Source organism: Micromys minutus, assembly GCF_963924665.1.
Source record: "Micromys minutus genome assembly, chromosome: 1".
NCBI classification, from domain to species: domain Eukaryota; kingdom Metazoa; phylum Chordata; class Mammalia; order Rodentia; family Muridae; genus Micromys; species Micromys minutus.
Window position 1 is genome coordinate 112,033,058 of NC_137969.1, and position 19,955 is coordinate 112,053,012.

Below are 19,955 nucleotides of genomic sequence, written 5' to 3' on the forward strand. Positions count from 1 at the left end.
ATGAGCAAACCTTAACACCTCCTTAACTGAACAAAGGTCCTTTTTGTTTGGTGATCTCCAAAGTACTCAGATTCAGCAACACTCTGTCATAAGGCTCCCAGATAATACATATTTGTGAGGGGGCGTTTGTAACTTCTTACCCACACCAAGACAACAGAGGTTAGCCTTCCCTTCCCACTGATAGCATGGTAAGTAGCTGCTTATCAGAGTGTGTTAGAGGCAGCCTGCCACAGGATGCCTCACTGGATGGATAATGCTTTCTGAAGGAGGCAGGACAGGGAAACTGCTTATTTTATTTCATGATAAAACATGGATGACCTTGGGTGAATACAACTTGTAGACACAAAAGAAAAGAAGAAGACCAGCTTTGCCAGAGTGTGTTCTACAAAATTCAGGGTTGAAACATGTCAGAAGTCAAAAGCACTCTTATTCTAAGTAGTCAGACCTTTAACATTATGTCAGGGTAACAGACCTTTGACACTGCAAAATGTCTGTGCCATCTCTAAGTATCTTGGGCGACACTAGTAACCATCTTGGGACACATGCAGCTCTCAGACTTCAGCTTGTACATGGCACCTGTATGGTGTGAGAGGCCCAGGTGGCTCACAGATAGGGCAGTAGATTCATCAGCAGTCTCTGTTAACTTCTGGAGAGATCTGGGGGGGGGGGAGCCGCTCTTCAAAAGAACCTCTGAGTCTGAAACATGGTGAGATGTTACTCCATCTTATTCTACAGTGAGGCTTCAAATCTGAAATATAGAAACAACCTTAAAATGCCTCTGAGCCTCCGCTCCATTTTGAGGGCATTATATTGTCTGTGTCACCTAACCTTCCTGGCAGCTTGCGACATACATACTAAAGCTTCCCTTCCCCTCACAAAGGGAAGGGTTGAGGTCTGAGGTTAACCAGAGTTAACTCACTGCCTCTCACGAGAGGCAAGCCTGCTCTCGAGCTCGTGTCTGTCTGACTCCAGCACAAGTGGGTTCTATGTTCCAGCTCTTAGGGGGGATTGCTAGGCCTAAAATAAGAGGGCACGTTTACCTTGTTAGCAATTCCAACTCACCAGAACCCTGGGCACTGAGGAGCATTGTGTGAGCAGGAAGAATTCATGTTGCTATGGAAAGTTCCCATCTCACATCCACATAGTACTCACAAATCTGTGAGAGCCTAGCCACAGAGGTTCCAGCCACCCAGATATACCTCCAAAGCACTCATCTAGGAGATGTCAGATCTGCAGTACCCCCAGACAATACGGTCACATGGACTTCTTCCCAAATGACATTGCTGTGCCAAAAGCTCATGTAATCTCCAAGACTGAACTAGCTGTAGAAAGGGACCTGCCAAGACATAAGATGCCTAATTTTCAGGCTGTGTCTGTTGTGTTTGGAGGCTGCTTTCTTGGAGAGAAAATGCGTGTCACAGATATAGGCACTAGGCCGCTGAGAGAAGGATAGTAGGTGCCAACTGGGCGTCCCCCTTGTTCTTCTGCTGACTTACCTTCCTGCACTCCGGCTCCCTCAACTGTGGCATGGCCACTGGAACTGGATTCTCTCTAAGGGTCTTTGCCAAAACTTTTATAATCCAGACATTCTTATCAGATTCTTTCCCTGAATCGCTTGAAAGATTTCATTAAATGACCTGTCTTCAAACATCGTCTTAAAAACTTCAACTTTGACCCCTAAACATTTGCAGTGTGCCCCCTACCCTTTTGAGAGCCTGTCTTGCCTTCCCATCCACAGCCACTGTGTACATTAGAAGAACTTCTAGAAGCCGGCAAGGCAGATGAAGGCACAGGTACTGCTCCGAAGAAAACTTTCAGGAAATTCCCCATTGGGAGGATTCTTCTCTGTGCAGAATGACCTCTTCTTTGCTATTTTCTACCATCTTTCCCTTTAAAAGCATCATAGTCTGGGCAGAGAGATGAGCCTGATCCTCTCAGCATGGCAGCCACCTTAGAACTGGCACCAAAGTTTTTCCCATCCATTATACCCATTCTCCCACTGGGCTGGGAGAGGTCACCTACTCAAGGAGAAGCAATACTCACGGGCATTCGGGTCCCAAACTACTTCCCTGTCACCTCCATCCACAGGTCAGCATGGCAGTCTTGAGCATCTTTCCAAATCTAGATTACATGTAATTCGTGCATATGGTCCTGTTGAATTTATTGAGATCTCAAAAGAGCCCAAAGGCCTGCTCCTTTGTGGTTTCATTCAAAGGAACATTTCAGTCGACTGAAAGGGATATAAAAATTGGCTTTCAATGCCTAATTGTCATGGACTATATTCAACTTTGTCCCATGAAAGACCTTGGTCACTTAGGGAACCGACATGTCATTTCCCACCATGGTTTGATTTCTGTGTTCCTTGCTGCTCTTTGGTGCTTGGTTAGTCCATAGCTAAATGTTGCTTTAGTGCTCACTATACAAAGAGCTTCCTGAAAGCAGCAGGGGAGACATGTTAGGGGCTTAACAATTGGGGTACTGTTTCCATCGGGTGGTTTGCCACACAAAGCTGTGTCAAATGAATGTGACCCAAGGGAGCCGTTCCACTTCTGAGCCTTCCCTTTGCCTCTTCCTCAAGTGGTGGGAGAGACAGGCTGTGATCTGGAAGGCTTGTGAAAACTTGAGTTCCAGCATAAAAATCAACTATCAGATATCTTCGAAGGAAAGGAAGTTATTTCCCCAAAACAGAGTGAAAAATGTCTCCATTGAACGCAAAAGGAAGCACCAGGCTGGGCTAAGCCTGAATATGACTTGGGAGGGAGTGTTTTTAAAGTCAGACTGAGTTTTCATTGTATTGTTGCTATGCAAGTAAACAAATGAGCTCACTGCTGCACCCAAGCTAGGCAGAAAGAATTTATAGAGAATTAATAAATCTAGGGTAGACAACATGTGGCTTTTCCTCTCCTTGGAGAAGTGCAAGACATAATCTTTGATTTCAAACAGGCAGCCCACTAGAGCTCTCACATGCTAAAAACCGAGTCCCAGTCCTAGTAGACAGGCATCGGTAGTGGTGATGTTTCTTTTCCTGGGGTTCTCTTGGAAAAAGAAAGACGGTAAATTGCTCATTTAATACAGAGTTACTATAAATCCAAATAAAGTCAGTGGTGTCTCTGTTAGAGCATTTTTTTTATTTCATTTGAATGAAATAGTTTCTACCTAATAAGCAGTTTTAGAAATCAAAACAGTCTTTCTGATGTAAGAAACCCAAAGAGAGGTAGTATAAATAAATCAAGGGGAGATTAGAGGGGCAGGGAGACGTCTAATTATATTTCCCACCAGAGCCAAGACAAAGCAATAGACGTTCCTCATGTGACAGACTTGCTCATTAGACCAGCTCAGGGCTTGTTAATGGCAAGGCCGTGTGTGTCTGTTGCTGTGGTGGCACGTTCTAACCTCTCATTAGCGCCTGTTGTGCTGTCTGAGCAGCATATTTCCTGGGTAGCCTAGTTCTGGTGAAGGCATCAATAGAACAGCAAAGCCCGATTATTCACCTTTCTGCCCTGTTCTATCCTCATCAGTAGTTTAGACAATATCTAATCAATCTCTCTCTCTCTCTCTTTCTCTCTCTCTCTCTCTCTCTCTCTCTCTCTCTCTCTCTCTCTCTCTCTCTCTCTGTGTGTGTGTGTGTGTGTGTGTGTGTGTATTTGTATGAGTGTGCACACACGTGCATTTGTGGTATGTGTACAAACATTGAAGTACACCTTACAGGAGCCTCTTCTCTCCTTCTTTTATGTGGGTCCCAGGGATTGAACTTCTGTCGTCAGGTTTGGCAGCAAGCACCTTAACTTACTAAGCCATTTTACCTGCCCATATCTAAATGGCAGAGGCAAACAATTATACAATGTGCACCACCTCAGAAGCTGTTTTGCAGTGACTCTAGCAGAAAATGATGGGATACAAAATTAGCTTCAAAATCAAAAGTTATGGGTGTCACTACTGTGATTTTGTGGGTGCTATGACTCAGAAGAAAATGCTTCTAGATAGAATTCTTTTTTTCTTTAGTTTTTTAAAAATTTTATTTTGTGATTTTTGTAAAGATTTTTGACATTGCTAAGAGCAGAACACAGGACCTTGCATACGCTAGACAAGTACCCCACTACCAAGCTACATCCCCAACCCTAGTTTTTTGTTCAGTACAAAAGAGGGCAATAGGTAAATGGTAAGTAGGTAGATGATAGAGTAGAAAACAACTAGAATAGAAGCAACACTTTCAAGTTAAGTTTGCTGTGCTCTTCCAGCCCATCTCCTTGTCGCTCTTCCTCCTCTCTACTCAAGCCTTTCTTACTCAAATGTTTTTCTATGCTGTGTGTGTATGTATGTGTGTATAATTTATATTATTGTGTATGTATATATACATAAGTGTGTATATATAATATATATACACATATGTATACATATATAGAGGCGGGGGTAGTTTTGTCTTGGGAAGGCTTCCTGGGAGACAGACGTTTGGCTTTTCTCTGGAATCACAATAAAACCTGAAGATAAGGGGAGAGGAGAGGAAAGAGTTAACCAGACAAAGCAGTCATGTGGGTGTTCGGGGTATTTGAGGAAACCAGAGTTTTTCAGTCTTGATAGTGATGGTATTGGTCAGAACTTGGGAGCTTTAATGTCCCAAACAAGGAAGGGGGAAGAATACAAACACAAAAGCCATACAGGTGAAAGCAAACTGGACAGCCTAGGGATCAAAGGTGTGCTTTATTCAACCAACACACTGCTTTATATTTTTGAGCCAATTTTAAAAGCCAGGTTTTTATACTTCTGGCTTCTGAAAGCATGCAAGATCTGACAATGAATTCCCAGTAGTTGACTGGACACAGGCATGGTCACCTCCCTTTGAATAGGATGTGTGCCTGCCCCCAAGTACAGAAGTGTGGCTGTTTCTCCTCTGCTGTTTGTTGGGCTTTCAAGCAACTGAATGCAAGATCTTTGCCCTGCTATGGCAGAAACCCAGGCAAGCTAATTTTAGAAACATCAATGAAGAACCTCAAGAGTCTCTCTTCCAGTCTAGGTTCTAGCCCTCTGCTATCCAAATGGACTTTTAATACCTGTGTGCCCAGCTCTCTAAATTGTGAGTCATGAAAGTAGATCACCCCTCTGGGAATTCATGCCAGGAACTCCATAGACCTTACAGACAAATGGCATATTGCCTGTGTAACCTACACACACCCGCAAATAGCCATTGAATCATTTCTAGACAACTTACAAAACCCGGCGCAGTTCAATGCTGCACACATACTTGTTAGACCGTATTGTTTAAAAGAATGACAAATAAATGGAAATCAGCATATGCGTGATATGGGTGGGAATTGTTTGCATGCAACGCCCTGCCCCTGAGTTTGATTGAATCCATGGGTTCAGAACCTGCAGCTACAAAGTACAGGTTGGGTCAGAAACATCTTCAAAACAGTCTCTGCAGTAAGGCTCAAGGCAGGGAGAATCAAACGCCACTGTGGGGCTAGGCTAGCTGAGGTTGCACCCTTGTTCTTATGTAAACACATTAATTAGAGGGCTAGCATACCCTTGGCTTTGGTCTGCCATTTTTCCTGGCAGGGCCCAGCCCTAGAGATTGATCAGTGGACTCTTCATTTGTAAGCGCTACGTTCATCGATGCATATTATGTACATGTATGAATGCATACAGTGAATGGCTACTGAGATGACTTATTATAATTCTCTGCAGTCCAAGCGTGAGGACTTAAATTGGGAACTCTGGCACCCATGTAAAAACCGACCATGGGTATGTATGTATGTATGTATGTATATGTGTGTGTATGTATGTATGTATGTATGTATGTATATGTGTATGTATGTATGTATGTATGTATGTATGTATATGTGTATGTATGTATGTATATGTGTGTGTATGTATGTATGTATGTATGTATATGTGTATGTATGTATGTATGTATGTATATGTGTGTGTATGTATGTATGTATGTATATGTGTATGTATGTATGTATGTATGTATGTATATGTGTATGTATGTATGTATGTATGTATATGTGTATGTATGTATGTATGTATGTATATGTGTGTGTATGTATGTATGTATGTATGTATGTGTGTGTGTATGTATGTATGTATGTATGTATGTATGTATATGTGTATGTATGTATGTATGTATGTATGTATATCACCCCAGCACTGGGAAGGTGGAAGAGGCAGGTGGATCTGAACCGCATTGGCAGGCAGCATACCCTGACTGATGGGCTCTGGGTTAATGGGAAACACTATCTTAAAGAAAAAGATTAGTATTGCAGAGATGACTCAGCGGTTAAGATCACTGGCCATCCTGGCTGAGGAGCCAGGCTCAGTTCCCAGCATCTACACGGTGGCTCACAACTGTCCACACTCTAATTTCTGGGGCCCGGACAGTCTCTTCCAGCCTCTGAGGCTACTGACTGTCCATGGTATGCATACATTAAAAAAATCAAGCGTTTGAAAATCTTTTATAGGGAATTCTAGTGTGAAACATTATTTAACAGCAGAGGCTTGACCTCTGTAGTTAAGAATTTAGCATGTTCTTCAGTCTCTTAAACAAAACTATCACATATTTAAGGGGGAAAGATTTAATTTATTATAAGAAAAAGGTTTCTTTCGGGGTTTTATTTTTGTGTTTGAGGCAGCTTTGCTTTATACTAGCTATGAAGCTAGGTTAGCTTCAAACTCACAATCCTCCTGCCTCAGCCTCTTGAGTGCTGGGGTTACAAGTATGTAGCACCACACCCAGTAATAGTAGCAAGCACATTATGGGCATCTATTCTTAAATTAAATAAAAAAGTTGAAAGAGGTTGAGAAGTCACCTGATGTCAGTCTTTGGCCCTCACACACATTCACACACTCACAAGCACATTCATGCATACACATATGTACATAAACACACATGCACAACACACATACACGGACACATGTACACATAGGCACATACACACACTCTTTCATGAGTGTGCACACATACCCCCACACCCCACACACATATATGCACATATACACATACTCTTATACACACACATAACACACTCCTACAACAACTAATCAGAGTTTTTTTTGTTTTTTAAATGTAAAGGAGGAAAAAAAACGAAAATGGTTACAGTCTGTTCTCTGCTTCATAGCTCTTCTGGGGGCTTTCCAGTTAGTTGACAAGGGCAGGATTCCTCATCAGGACAGTAACAGAGCTACATGTGACCATTCAGACCCTTCGAAGGGTGATCACACTCAGGGAGGCAGCTGTACTTCTGCACCTTCGGGGCCCCAGCCCACCTCACAGCTTAGCTCCCTGGGGAGCAGTAATGAATTAAGGGTTGACTTGATAATTCCTAGGGCTAAGACTTGGCACCGAAAAATAAATATGTCGAATAAAAGGAATGCAGAGAGAAGGGGGATGTGAAAAATGGGACTTGGTTTTATTGAGAAAATGGTGTGAAAATACCCTTGTGCAGCGGATCCATTCCTACCCAGGAGAATTCTTCCAAACCCTCCGTCTTAGCTGTTGGTGTGCCTCCGGGGCTGAAGGTCAGTGGTTCTTGGAGGTTGAGTGTGGGGATGGAGGTTTTGTGTGTGCTCCTGTCAAGCAGGAAGAAAGAGCCTGAAGGTCGGGTGGGCCATGCACTTTTCCCTGAGGAGGGAACACACAATTGTCCTGGAGAGGGTCCCAGGAAGGGGAGAGGCAAGGCTGGCTCTGAAGAAAGCTCCAGCCATCTTACCTAAGTTGCCACATGTCTCACTAAATGCCCTGGACATATCCCACCAGAGACAAAGCTCTGGCCCCATTTCAGTGTCATTGCTGGGTCCCTGGGAGCTGCATCGTACCATCGGGAATGCTGGGATGGGAAGGCTGTGTTTTATTGGCTTTTTCCTCCCGTGGTTTTCACCATCTGTGTTTTTAACTGCATAAACAAGGAAAAATGACTGGTTTGGAATGCAAAGTTTTAAACACCAGATGACCACAGGCATCCTCTAAATGAGAAAGAGAGAGCAAGTTGGGGTTCTGTGACATTTGTCAGGAAGTGGGATGGTAAATACCAAGAAGCCTGTGTGTGCCCTGCTAGGAAGGGCCACAAAAAGCAAGGGATAGGTTGGTCCCTGTCCGTCTCTAAGGGCCATGCCCTGTTTGTATTCCCCGATACCACACTAGGCACCAGCGCTGCCCCCTCTTTCTCCCTGCCCTCCAAGATGAAGAGGGTTACAGGACTTCAGCTTAATCAGGATTAGTTCACTAGCATCCCTAAATTGGCAGCGTTGCACAACACCCATTCTTAGAAGCTTCCATATTCAACAAAAGCTGGGTTGTGAGCTGGTTCTATTACAAAACTAAATAGGGAGCTATAAATGGGACGTCTACAAGATCTTCATATCTCTTCTGCACAATGGTAAATGCAACAAACCATAAATGGAATTAAAGGATTTTAGCAAACAGCCCCCTGCTTTATGAAGGAATATGTGCTGTGTACAATACAATGAATAGCTGCCTCATAAAATGGTTCCGTCACTCCCTGCCAACAAACTTAAAGTGCTGAGTTCCTTTTCTAAGCCCGAGACAATGGAGAGACTGGAAGGAAATGTTTGCTGCATACTAATCTCCTTTACCTTCAATGTAAGAAATAATCAGTTGTAAGCATTAGGCATTTTAAACAAAATTGGACAGGGAGGTTTGGGAGCCCCTGGGGTGCGGCCACTGCCTCACTTGGCTGCGTTCCACTAGGTTCAGCTTCAGATGGACGTGGAGCATTTTTCACATAGTTTTATAAGCAGCCTGACGCCAGAGTTTTCATGTTAAAGCGTGAAAGATGAAGGCCTCCTGGGAACAGACAGCTCCTCCTAATTTTAGATGTTTCTTTTCTCTAAAACATGGTGGGCAGTGTTTGACTGTTAATGGTTTGAGAGTGGGGTGCTCAGGGGGAAAAAAAGCAAAACTAGAGCAATTTTCAAGCCCTGGGAAGAGCAAAGGCACTGAGCTGAAATAATGTCTCTACCCTGCTTAAAACTACCAGTCCGTACCCAGCTATGTACATAAGAATCTACAGTGGGTCAAGTGCTTACTGTACGAATGTGAGGCCCTGAGTTCAGATCCCCAATACATAGAAAAGCATATGCCTGTAACTGCAGTGCTTGTATGGGCAGCGGGGACAGGCAACTCTCAGGGCTTCACAGGTCAGCCCATCTAACCAAGTGGTGAGCTCTAGGTCAATGAGGAGACCCTGTCTCAATAAAATAAAGTGGAGAGAAACAGAAAAAGGTACATGAAGTTGGTTGACTCCTGCTCTCCATGTGTGCCTATACCAGAGAATGCATCCACATAGATATTCACAGAGAGAAGGGGAGATGAAGGGATGGAGGGAGGGAAGGACAGTGGGAGGGAGAGAAGGACAGGGGGAGAGAGAGGAGGGGGGAAGGAGAGAGAAAGGGAGAGAAGAAGAGAGGGGAAGAGGGAGAGAAGGAGAAAACAGGGAGGTGGGAGAGAGAGAGAGGAAGGAAGAGTAAACAGGCCAGTCCACTAGGTAAGATTCTGTTGGCCAACTTAGGCTCCAGATGCCAAAGTCTATGCTGGGTGTGTTTGACTTCTGACAGTGGCTGGATGTAGGTGCAGTGGGGATAGTTGCTTCCCTGGTGGAAATGGGAGAATAGTTAGGAATTAGAGGTCAGGACACTCCACAGATAAGAGTCTGAGGGCTTCCTCACCAGCATGGTTCATCCTCTGCAACACTGGTTCCACATCAGAGGAGGCAACCAGCTACAAACAAGAAGGATCCGGAAAATAATTGCATCTGCAATGAATGTGTGAAAACTTGTGACACTGCTCCCTAAGCGATACTGTATACTATCCATTGACTTGGTGTTGGTATAGCACTGTCCACCATAAAATTGTTGGAAAAGGGTTTGAAATGTGTCCGATGATACATGGAGGTTACATAAAAACCAGGCACCCCATAGTGTTGAGCATCTAAGGATGTTAGAACAGGGTCTCCTGTAGGCACGGGGAGGGGGTTGTGTTTCCCTTGTCTCACAAATTAAAGTGAACATTCCCAGGCAATTATAAGAACAGGACTGTTCATCAGTGTCTCCATGAAAGAATTAGGATGACCCGTGGAATTTTCACTTATGACCATAATAATAATTTCAGATAAAGAGGCACACTTGAGAAGGTATGAGAGGAATTTTAAGTGGCCAAACTATTTGTCTTATGTTCTTTACAAATGCCTCGGAGCCTTGTTGAAAAAAAATGTAATGTATTTTGGCCACTCCACCAAAAGTATCAGCTAAGACTTTCATAATTTATTTCTATTTTATATGTATGTGCATGAGTGGTGTGTGTGTGTGTGTGTGTGTGTGTGTGTGTGTGTGTGTGTACACACGCACACATCACACATGTGTTTGGTGCTGCTGTTGGAGACCAGAAGAGGGTATCAGTGCCCCTGGGACCAGAGATACAGAACTACCATGTGGATCCTGGGAACTAATCTCAGGTCTTCTTAAGGTGCCTTAACTGCTGATTCCTTTCCCCAGCCTGACTTTCATGATTTAAACATATCTCCTTGAATACAGGGAACAGAGACTCTATTGATGGACTTTGGCCAGATTTTTGGAAAATTCTTAAGAAAGATATTCCGGTCATTTCCTTCCTCTTCTGGCCTTGTATCTTCCTTTTCTTGTGTCCTCTCATCTCTTTTCCCTTTCCTTCTTTTTCTCTCCTTTCTCTCCTTTCTATGAGAGATTGATTCAGGATGTTTCCTCAACACAGGCTGATAGGTATGCTGAGGACTCAGGGATGTTGTTTGACATTTCTGTGTATTCTCACCCACAGGTGATCACCCCAGTGAGGACGGGCCATGGCTATGTGTACGAGTACCCAACCAGATACCAAAAGGATGCCTATGATGTTCCTCCTTCCCACAGCACTCAAGGGGTAGGCAATGGGATTATCACAAGGGGAGCTGGCTTTGGGGGAAGCATCTCTTCAGGAACGTACAGGAGAAGAGGGACACTAGCCACAACCTTACCAGGTGGAGGTTGTCTGTCCAGAGACCATTTTAGTTGGTTAAATTGTATTTCTTAGGTTTGCCTTATCAGAAAGTCTAGCCTTTTATCTGAGAAATTTCTTGTCTGATTTTACCAATTTGTCATTTTATTTCTGGAAATATATATATAAGTTAAATGGTCTAAATTATAGAGCAGATAGTTCATGTAAAACTGTTTTCAGGCTGGAGAGATGGCTCAGTGGTTAAGAACACTGACTGTCCTGAGTTCAAATCCCAGAAACCACTTGGTGGCTCACAACCATCTGTAATGAGATAAGATGCCCTCTTTAGGTGTGTCTGACAGCTATTGTGTACTTATACATAATAAATAACTAAATCTTTAAAAAAATAAAAATAAGACTTTTTATATTTAGCCTAAATCAAAGAATGCAAAATTCATAAAGAAAACATTCACAAGCCCCTGATGGCCTGGAATGCTACTAATGACCAAGTCTGTGTCTGACCTGATGTATAAATCCTTAAGGAAACGATAGCAGGGAATTTAAGCAGCAGATCCCATTGCATTCTGGGTAACTCGAGTGTTTCTCTTCAGGTATATGACATCCCTCCTTCCTCAGTGAAAGGCCCTGTGTTTTCAGTTCCAGTGGGAGAGATAAAACCTCAAGGAGTGTATGACATTCCCCCCACCCAAGGGGTAAGTAACTTGGTAAAACACAGTATGTGGATGAGTAGCTCTGTGTGCATATGGAATGAGTGTGTCATAGTTTATTGGGATAAAACAAGAATGGCAATTCTAAAAGGGAAAATCATCTTCAGGAGGGAAGGAAAGAAAGAAGAAATAGAAAGAGGGAAGAATGCAAGGAAGAGGAGAAAGCCATTATAATTACAAATTTAGAGAGTCCCCAGAAACATGAAGACATCAATAATAAGAGTCTATTGGAAAGAGAGACAGGGAATTCAGTTTGGCAATATCTAACATATCACATATTTCTAGAAGGGTCTACAGCTTCCTTGGTCTCTACATAAGAGGTAGCTCATTTGATTTTTCTATCTTCTTCTGGGCATACTCGTACTTCAAATGCAGTTAGCTTTGCTGGACAGATAGGGAATTGTGCCTTTGAATACAAAGAGGACTCAGGAAGATTCACACACATACACCAGTAGCCTGAGGACCAAGAAGGAAGCACAGGTTCTTCAGCCCAGGGTATCAATGCCTCCTGTCTCAGTCAATGAATGGTTGGAAACAGGAGACTGAAACCTAGTGGTGAGCAATTTAACTAGGAGGGCTCTACACCTAAGCTTACACTGAGAATGGTAAAGGATGCTCAGGTGTAAGGATGAGGGTCTACATCCTCTAAGGAGCATGCTGCATGCTGGAAAACATCTGAGGTTAGTAAATGGTGAGAAGAGAGGAAAAAAGACTGAGTGAACAGGGCTGTAAACTCTGGACCACAGCTTTGTGGAATATTCATTTTCTGCCTCTATCCAAGTCAGAGCTGAAGAAATAAATTAGCTTTTTACTTACTTTTTTAGGTCTATGCCATTCCACCATCAGCTTGCCGGGATGAGGCAGAGCTCAGGGAAAAAGAATATGATTTCCCTCCTCCAATGAAACAAGATGGAAAGCCGGATGCTAGACCTGAGGGGGTTTATGACATCCCTCCAACCAGCACCAAGACAGTGGGGAAAGACCTTCATGTCAAATTCCCCTCTGATGCTCCAGGAGATGCAGAACCAATGGCACAAAGACACAAGAGCCTTCCCCTGCACCATGCATCCTCTCAGCTGGGACAGTGTGGGGACACTCAGAGTGATGCATATGATGTCCCTCGGGGAGTTCAGTTTCTGGAGGTGCCAACAGAAACCAGGGAAAAGGCCAATCTGGAGGAAAGAGACGGTGTTTATGATGTCCCTCTACACAACCCAGCAGATGCCAAGGGCTCTCGGGACATGGTAGATGGAATCAACAGACTGTCTTTCTCCAGCACTGGCAGTACCAGGAGTAACATGTCCACATCTTCCACCTCCTCAAAGGAGTCCTCATTGTCAGCCTCTCCATCTCAGGACAAAAGGCTCCTACTGGACCCAGACACAGCCATTGAGAAGCTCTATCGGCTTCAGCAGACCCTGGAGATGGGTGTCTGCAGCCTCATGTCACTGGTCACTACAGACTGGAGGTGTTACAGTTACATGGAAAGGCACATCAATGAGATCCGCACCTCAGTGGACAAAGTGGAGCTGTTCTTACGAGAATACCTCCATTTTGCCAAGGGAGCTTTAGCCAATGCCTCCTGCCTCCCAGAACTGGTCCTCCACAACAAAATGAAGCGGGAACTCCAAAGAGTAGAGGATTCCCACCAGATCCTAAGCCAAACCAGCCATGATTTGAATGAATGCAGCTGGTCCCTGAATATTTTAGCTATCAATAAGCCCCAAAATAAGTGCGATGATCTAGACCGGTTTGTGATGGTAGCCAAGACAGTGCCAGATGATGCCAAGCAACTGACTACCACCATCAGCACCTATGCAGAGACCCTCTTTAGAGCAGATCCTGGCAATTCCCATCTGAAGAACGGCCCCAACAGCATCATGAACTCAATTGAGTACACACATACGGGCTCCCAGATGCAGCCACTGCGCCCTGGTGACTACAAAGCGCAGGTCCACAATAAGCCGTTGCCTCCTACTCTAAGCAAGGACCAGCCACCAGACTGCGGCAGCAGTGACAGTTCTGAAAGGAGCTGGATGGATGATTATGATTATGTCCATCTACAGGTAAGGAAGCCAGATGTATGAACCACCCACACTCGGGGCTGCTGCCCATAAGGCTGGGATGCTGGACAAACAACAAAATATGGTAATCCAGCTGATTTGAAAACTGAGGGTGAGGTTGTACAAAAAGAATGTACAGCCACTCTATTTCACTTCCCTGGACCTTAATTTTATTTTGAGAATTCATTAACTCAAATGGTTGTAGGAAAAGCTGGAGGATACTCATCAATGTTGTTGATGGGTGAGTCCAAGAGTCATTCTTTCTCTACTTGTGTTTTGTAGCACAAGTCCGTGGAAAAGCCCATCATAATAGAAATAAGTTTAAATGTATATCACTTTTAATTTTTAAAAAATCCTATTGAAACTATCTACACATAGAAAGTTTCTGAGGTACTCTTTCAGCCTACATGTGTGCACATGTGTATGAGTGTCTGTGTGCACATGTGTGTTTAGCTGCTTAAAAAGACACATAGCTCCAATCAGATCCAGGGGACCCTGTGATCCTTTCCCAATCGGCCTGACCCACATATGTTAAAATCCACCAAGTGCTTCTTATAGTATAAACTGTGCTGGTTCCCAGACTGGCCTAGAATCCTGAAGGCATCTGTGTGCTTTGAAGAATTTCAACACCACCATAACCCATTACTTAGTATTTACCTTAGTGCTTTGTGTTGTCATTCTTTTCCACTGGACAGAGAGCCATGAATTATACTGAATACGGTTAAAATACCAACAGCCCCAGATGCCAGAGAGTAGGAAGAATCAACTGAGCCACATCTCAGGCTGAGGAATGGCCAAGGTTAGAGGAAGGCCTTTAACATCCATCTCACTGGTCTCCTGATGCTGTAGACTGGGGAATGCTGAGCATAGATAAAGAGATACAGGACAGTCAAAGAAATCAGAAGTGAAATGTGTATCTGGCTGTTAATCTTGGCTTTGAAGCACATGGTTCACATACAACCCATTAAAAAAGAATCATAAAAAACAAATAATGCTTCTTAAGAGAGTGTGAAGAGGATCTTGGGAAGTTCTCCAACTAGAACAAGCAGTGACCCTGGTGACCCACATAGAAACAGACTTCAAGTTCCAGCCTGTCTCCACAGTCATCCCAGAAGTCCCTCGTCTGTGGCTTACAGTGTCTTGCTGGACAGGAGGGAATAGCCAGTGAATAGTGAGGGTCTGAGTACACTTGTCAGTGAAGCTGTTCCCGTAAGTGACTCACAGTGAGGAGGTAATATGTTCTTTGTGTTGAAAACAACAGGGCAAAGAGGAGTTTGAGAGACAACAGAAGGAGCTCTTGGAAAAAGAGAACATCATGAAGCAGAACAAGGCGCAGCTGGAGCATCATCAGGTAGGTTCTGACACAGCAGAAAGGGCTCCACTTAGTAGGGAACAGATAACTTCCAAAGGCTGGGATCCCGCCAGCAAACTAGCATAAAGAAGGAAGTCCCGGGCATGTAACAAGCACGAGAACAAAGTGAAGGTGTGTGACCTGTGACTACAGCTTGAGCATGCCTGGGTCGAATCCAAATGGTAGGGTTTGTTCAGAGCCTGCTCATCTAGCGCCCATTAGGACTATTTGGCTTAGAGCTTATGGTCTCAAGACCCAGTCAGGCTGGCCCAAGCTAATTGGTTTTCCATTGAGACCAAAGTAAGGGAATTCAGGAGAACGAGATGCAGCCAAGACCAAAGGGAGCAAGGGCTGTCTATTCCTCCTTGATTTTCTTTCAGTATCTGCCTCATTTTCTACTATCCAACACCTCACTTGGTTCGCATCTAACTTTTAAAAAGTCATAAATGGCCACTCAAACCCTTTCTATAGGGCTTTGTGGCTTCCTGTAATGCTTTGAGATAAATTCTCACAATGAAGTCCAGGCTGTTTTCAAACTTGGTATTCTCCTGCCTCGGTCTCTTGTGATGGCCTTGCAGGTGTGTGCATTGTGCACAACTTCAAACTCTTCTTTGTAGATGACACTTCATCTGGGATTCCTTAGGTAATGGTCAACTCCCTTCTGGGCTTATCAATTCCAAAGAGAGTTTGATTCTAACTCTCCCCTCCACCCCATCCCTCTCCCTGTCTCTTCATAGTCTACTCTAAGAGTTCTGAGCAGGGGTTGTTCACTCAAAGGTTTAGCGAGTATAGCAGGTAAGGATAGATATTGTTAAGGCAAGGGCCTGCAAACAAGGAGACATGCACTAAAGAGTTGTACACCCTTTAAGATGAAAGAAAATAGCCCATCACAACAGGAAGTAGCAAAATGTCTAGGAAACCTGAGTTTAGACCCTTGCTTTCGAGCCAACAGCTGTATGGATGTGAGCATCATGTAATGACCAGTCCCTTCTCTATACAGTGGGAAAATACTACTCCCTCTATGGGCACATGATTTGAAATCAAATACATTAGTATCAAATATTATTAGAACACCACTGTGCCTACATTGGCAGTCAGCCCAACAGGACAGCAGAGTTTGGGGAAACTAGTTGATGCTAAAGTAATTCCTAAGAAGCAAGCAGTTTCCATGGGACAGAAAATCGACTGTGCAATTCTTATTGGGGAAGCAGGGTGAAGGTGTCGCTGAACTGACTCAGCTCTGAATCAGGATGAAAGAGTAACTGAGTCCCAAACTCAGGAGTCTTAGTAACACATCTGGAAATTATCATTTCAGTTTGAAATAACAGTCCAGTTAGGGATGCTAATGATAGCTTCAAGCAAGATGGCACTAAGGCCATTGAGACAGTTCAGTGTAAGGGCACTTGCAGCCACCCCTATGACCTGAGTTTGAGCCTTAGAAACCACACGGTAGAAGGAGAGAACCAGCACCCATGGAGAGTCCTCTGATCTGCACATGTATGCTATAAAATATGGTAAATAATAAATGCTGAGATGTCTTTGTTGTATCATTTTCTCGAAGTGTGCATTTCTAAGACTTCTCAGCAGTAACGGACCATAATGTTGTCATACATCTTGACAATATAGGAGACAAATCCTTGTCAAACAGGACAGTCTTCATGAACTCTCCATCCTGAAGAGAGAGAAAGGGCCTTACCCAGGAAGTAGCAAACTGTTGGTTTATTTGACAGAAAGTTCACTACATCTGGTTTTCCCTTGCTGCCTCTCAACATTTAAAAAGTATTTACATAGAGCCTACAATTCACCAAACACTGTTTCAAACACTTTGTGAATAATATTCACTATGTGAATCATAGTATTTTATGGAGCCCTCATAATGGCATAGAAGGTGAAGCTGTTGCCTTCCAGTTGGAATGCAAAAAAAGACAAATGGTGTCATAACAAAAGATCTATGCTGGAGGATCCCCTAGGGATCCTCTTCCCAGTGTCCATATTATACAATCTAGGAAGCAAGGCAACCTGGGCAAGGTCTCACAGCTCCTAAGTATCTGGCATCAACTAAGGATGAAGCTTGAGGCTGGTATCTTTTGACCCCACGCCCACATTTCTTTCCCTTTACAAGGTATGCCATGCCCTTAATGAAATCTTTTCTCCTTCTAGCTTAGTCAGTTCCGGCTGTTGGAACAAGAAATCACCAAGCCCGTGGAGAATGATATCTCCAAATGGAAGCCCTCCCAGAGCCTCCCAACCACAAACAACAGTGTGGGTGCTCAGGATAGGCAGCTGCTTTGCTTCTATTATGACCAATGCGAGACCCATTTCATCTCCCTCCTCAACGCCATCGATGCCCTCTTCAGCTGCGTCAGCTCAGCCCAGCCCCCACGGATCTTTGTGGCGCACAGCAAGTTTGTCATTCTCAGTGCGCACAAACTGGTGTTCATTGGAGATACTCTGACAAGGCAGGTGGCTGCCCAGGACATTCGCAACAAAGTCAGGAACTCCAGCAACCAGCTCTGCGAACAGCTCAAGACAATAGTGATGGCAACCAAGATGGCCGCCCTCCATTACCCCAGCACTACGGCCTTGCAGGAGATGGTGCATCAGGTAACTGACCTGTCCAGAAACGCTCAGCTGTTCAAGCGTTCCTTGCTGGAAATGGCCACCTTCTAAGAAGACAAGGAAGTAGAAAGGACTGGGTAAATAATTACCAAGGAAAACTGGAAATACTATCTAGTTTTTGTAAATGTTATCTATTTTTGTAGATATTTTATATGAAAATGAAATGTTTTAATGTTTTGTGAGTTAGTCAATTTCATCAATTCAGGGAGCTGAAGTGGGAATTCATTTTGTTTCCCCTGTGTGGTTCTTATAGAAACATATACTTATCTAAGACATAAGTTGTACAGAAATGTGTCTACATTTGTGTATGCCTCTGTATCTGTATTTGTTTATAGATGTATGTCTGGTACAGTCCATTAAAAACATAAATTGAGAAGCACCTTAGCAAGCGCCTTCTAATGCTGCATTGTTTGGGTTTTGTAGAAAATTATACTGCTTAGTTGTAATATTGCTCTATATGTGCTAGTAGTGGTCTGAGCCCAGCACACCCAACTACCCAACTGTCTTATCTGAAACCTCTTTCAAACTTGAGTTGTCTTTAACACAGTGGTAAATCTGACCAACTTCTGGTTGAAAGGAGAGAGAGAGAGAGAGAGAGAGAGAGAGAGAGAGAGAGAGAGAGAGAGAGAGAGAGAGATGTTCAAAAAAAAATTACATTAACCTAAAGTCCAGTGTTTCAGGTGCTAGTGAGAGGTAAGACATGTGTGCTGTACCAAGAGGCCATGTCTACAGTGGTTATTGAGTTATTTCAGTTCTGACAGGAGCTATAATAAGAACAGAACACTTGTTTCCCTGGAGCTACATTTGTGAGTGATTCAGTCATGAGGTTTTCTAAAGGATGTTTTTAGAGTTGAATTAAAAAAAAATTGCCACAAGAATTCATGAAGACACATCAGAACTGTGAGTGTGGTCAAAAAGAAAGGATGTTTCTGACAGCCAGTAGTTAAATAAAGACCTCTCTGCCCTCATCCTCTAATGGAAATGGCCAGTTTCTTAGTCACTAAACTGTGGAGCCACCAGACCCTGTCCTGCCACGGGCCTTGTGGATAAGCCACATTACCAAATTCAGCTAGTCACAGCATTGATTCTGTGGTCTGTCCCTTCACACCTGCTGCGTAGATACAGCTCAGGTACCAGATTCATCCTGGGCAGATAAACTACTTCTCTCTTCCTTGATGACCAACTCAAAAATTACGTTTCTTGTAGTCTCTGTTCTATTTCATTCCAGCGTATTTGGAAATGTGTTTTTATTTGTTATAGATGTCTTGACTGAGTTAATGTTATTTGTTTTAAACAACCAATTTGTAAAGGCAAGGAGGGACTTAAGAAGAACATTTGATTTTTTAAAAAGTAGAAGATATCAAAGGAAGGGTGCTTTTCAAAACAAACTATGACTGTAATTCTCAAAGTTCTATACTGCCAGAAGATGAACAGCTGAGCTATTGGACAGCAATTCACTGTGTCTGGCACATGGAGGAAGAGGGTTCTGCAGCATCAGTACCATTGCAAGAAGTCAGGAAGAGTATGCTTGTAGACCTTACTACACAGTGGGTATCTGTTGGTTGATGGATACCTTGTCCTAATCTGAGCAATGACATTCCACATTGTAAAACCAAACTATTCAATTTGTATTGTTCATTGACATCTTGTATATTCAAACCATTAAATGTTTGGATTATTCTCTTTATAGCCACTGGGTTTCTTTTCCTTGTGTCTGTCATATTGTAGAATTAAATGCTGGCCCATCTGAGTATAGAAAGTCAAATTATGATTTTCTTATGTATGCTATAGATCTGACTTTTTTTAATTGGGTATCTTATTTATTTACATTTAAAATGTTATTCTCTTTTCCTGTTTCCCCTCTGCAAACCCTTCTATCCTATCCCCCCTTACCCTACTTCTATGAGGATGCTCCCCCCACCCACTTCCGCTTCACCGCCCTAGCATTCCTCTACAGTAGGGCATCAAGCCTTCACAGAACCAATGGCCTCCCCTCCCACTGATGCCAGATAAGGCCCCTTCAGTTCCTTCAGTCCTTCCCCTAACTCCTCCATTGGGGTCCCTGTGATCAGTCGGACAGATCTGACTGTTCTTAAGAAAAAGTGTGTGTATGTTACCCCAGTACCTTTGTAATAAAGAAAATTCTAGAGCATGTGGTTAACATTAAATCAAACATCTGAAACTGTTTTTTCAGTATCAAATGCCCACAGATAGGAGTTAACTACATAGTCATA

At 43.4% G+C, this 19,955-nt stretch overlaps 1 protein-coding gene across 1 annotated transcript in view; it reads left to right on the forward strand.

Annotated features, from left to right (window-relative positions):
• NEDD9 (neural precursor cell expressed, developmentally down-regulated 9) overlaps positions 1–19,408 on the forward strand; it is a 47,018-nt gene extending 27,610 nt beyond the window's left edge. The window contains exons 3-7 of the mRNA XM_080928669.1: positions 10,805–10,906; positions 11,572–11,673; positions 12,513–13,754; positions 15,013–15,102; positions 17,263–19,408. Coding sequence (XP_080784795.1) covers positions 10,805–10,906; positions 11,572–11,673; positions 12,513–13,754; positions 15,013–15,102; positions 17,263–17,772 — 2,046 coding nt within the window. The 3' untranslated portion in view covers positions 17,773–19,408. The remainder of the gene's footprint in view (positions 1–10,804; positions 10,907–11,571; positions 11,674–12,512; positions 13,755–15,012; positions 15,103–17,262) is intronic.
• Positions 19,409–19,955: the final 547 nt, after the last annotated feature.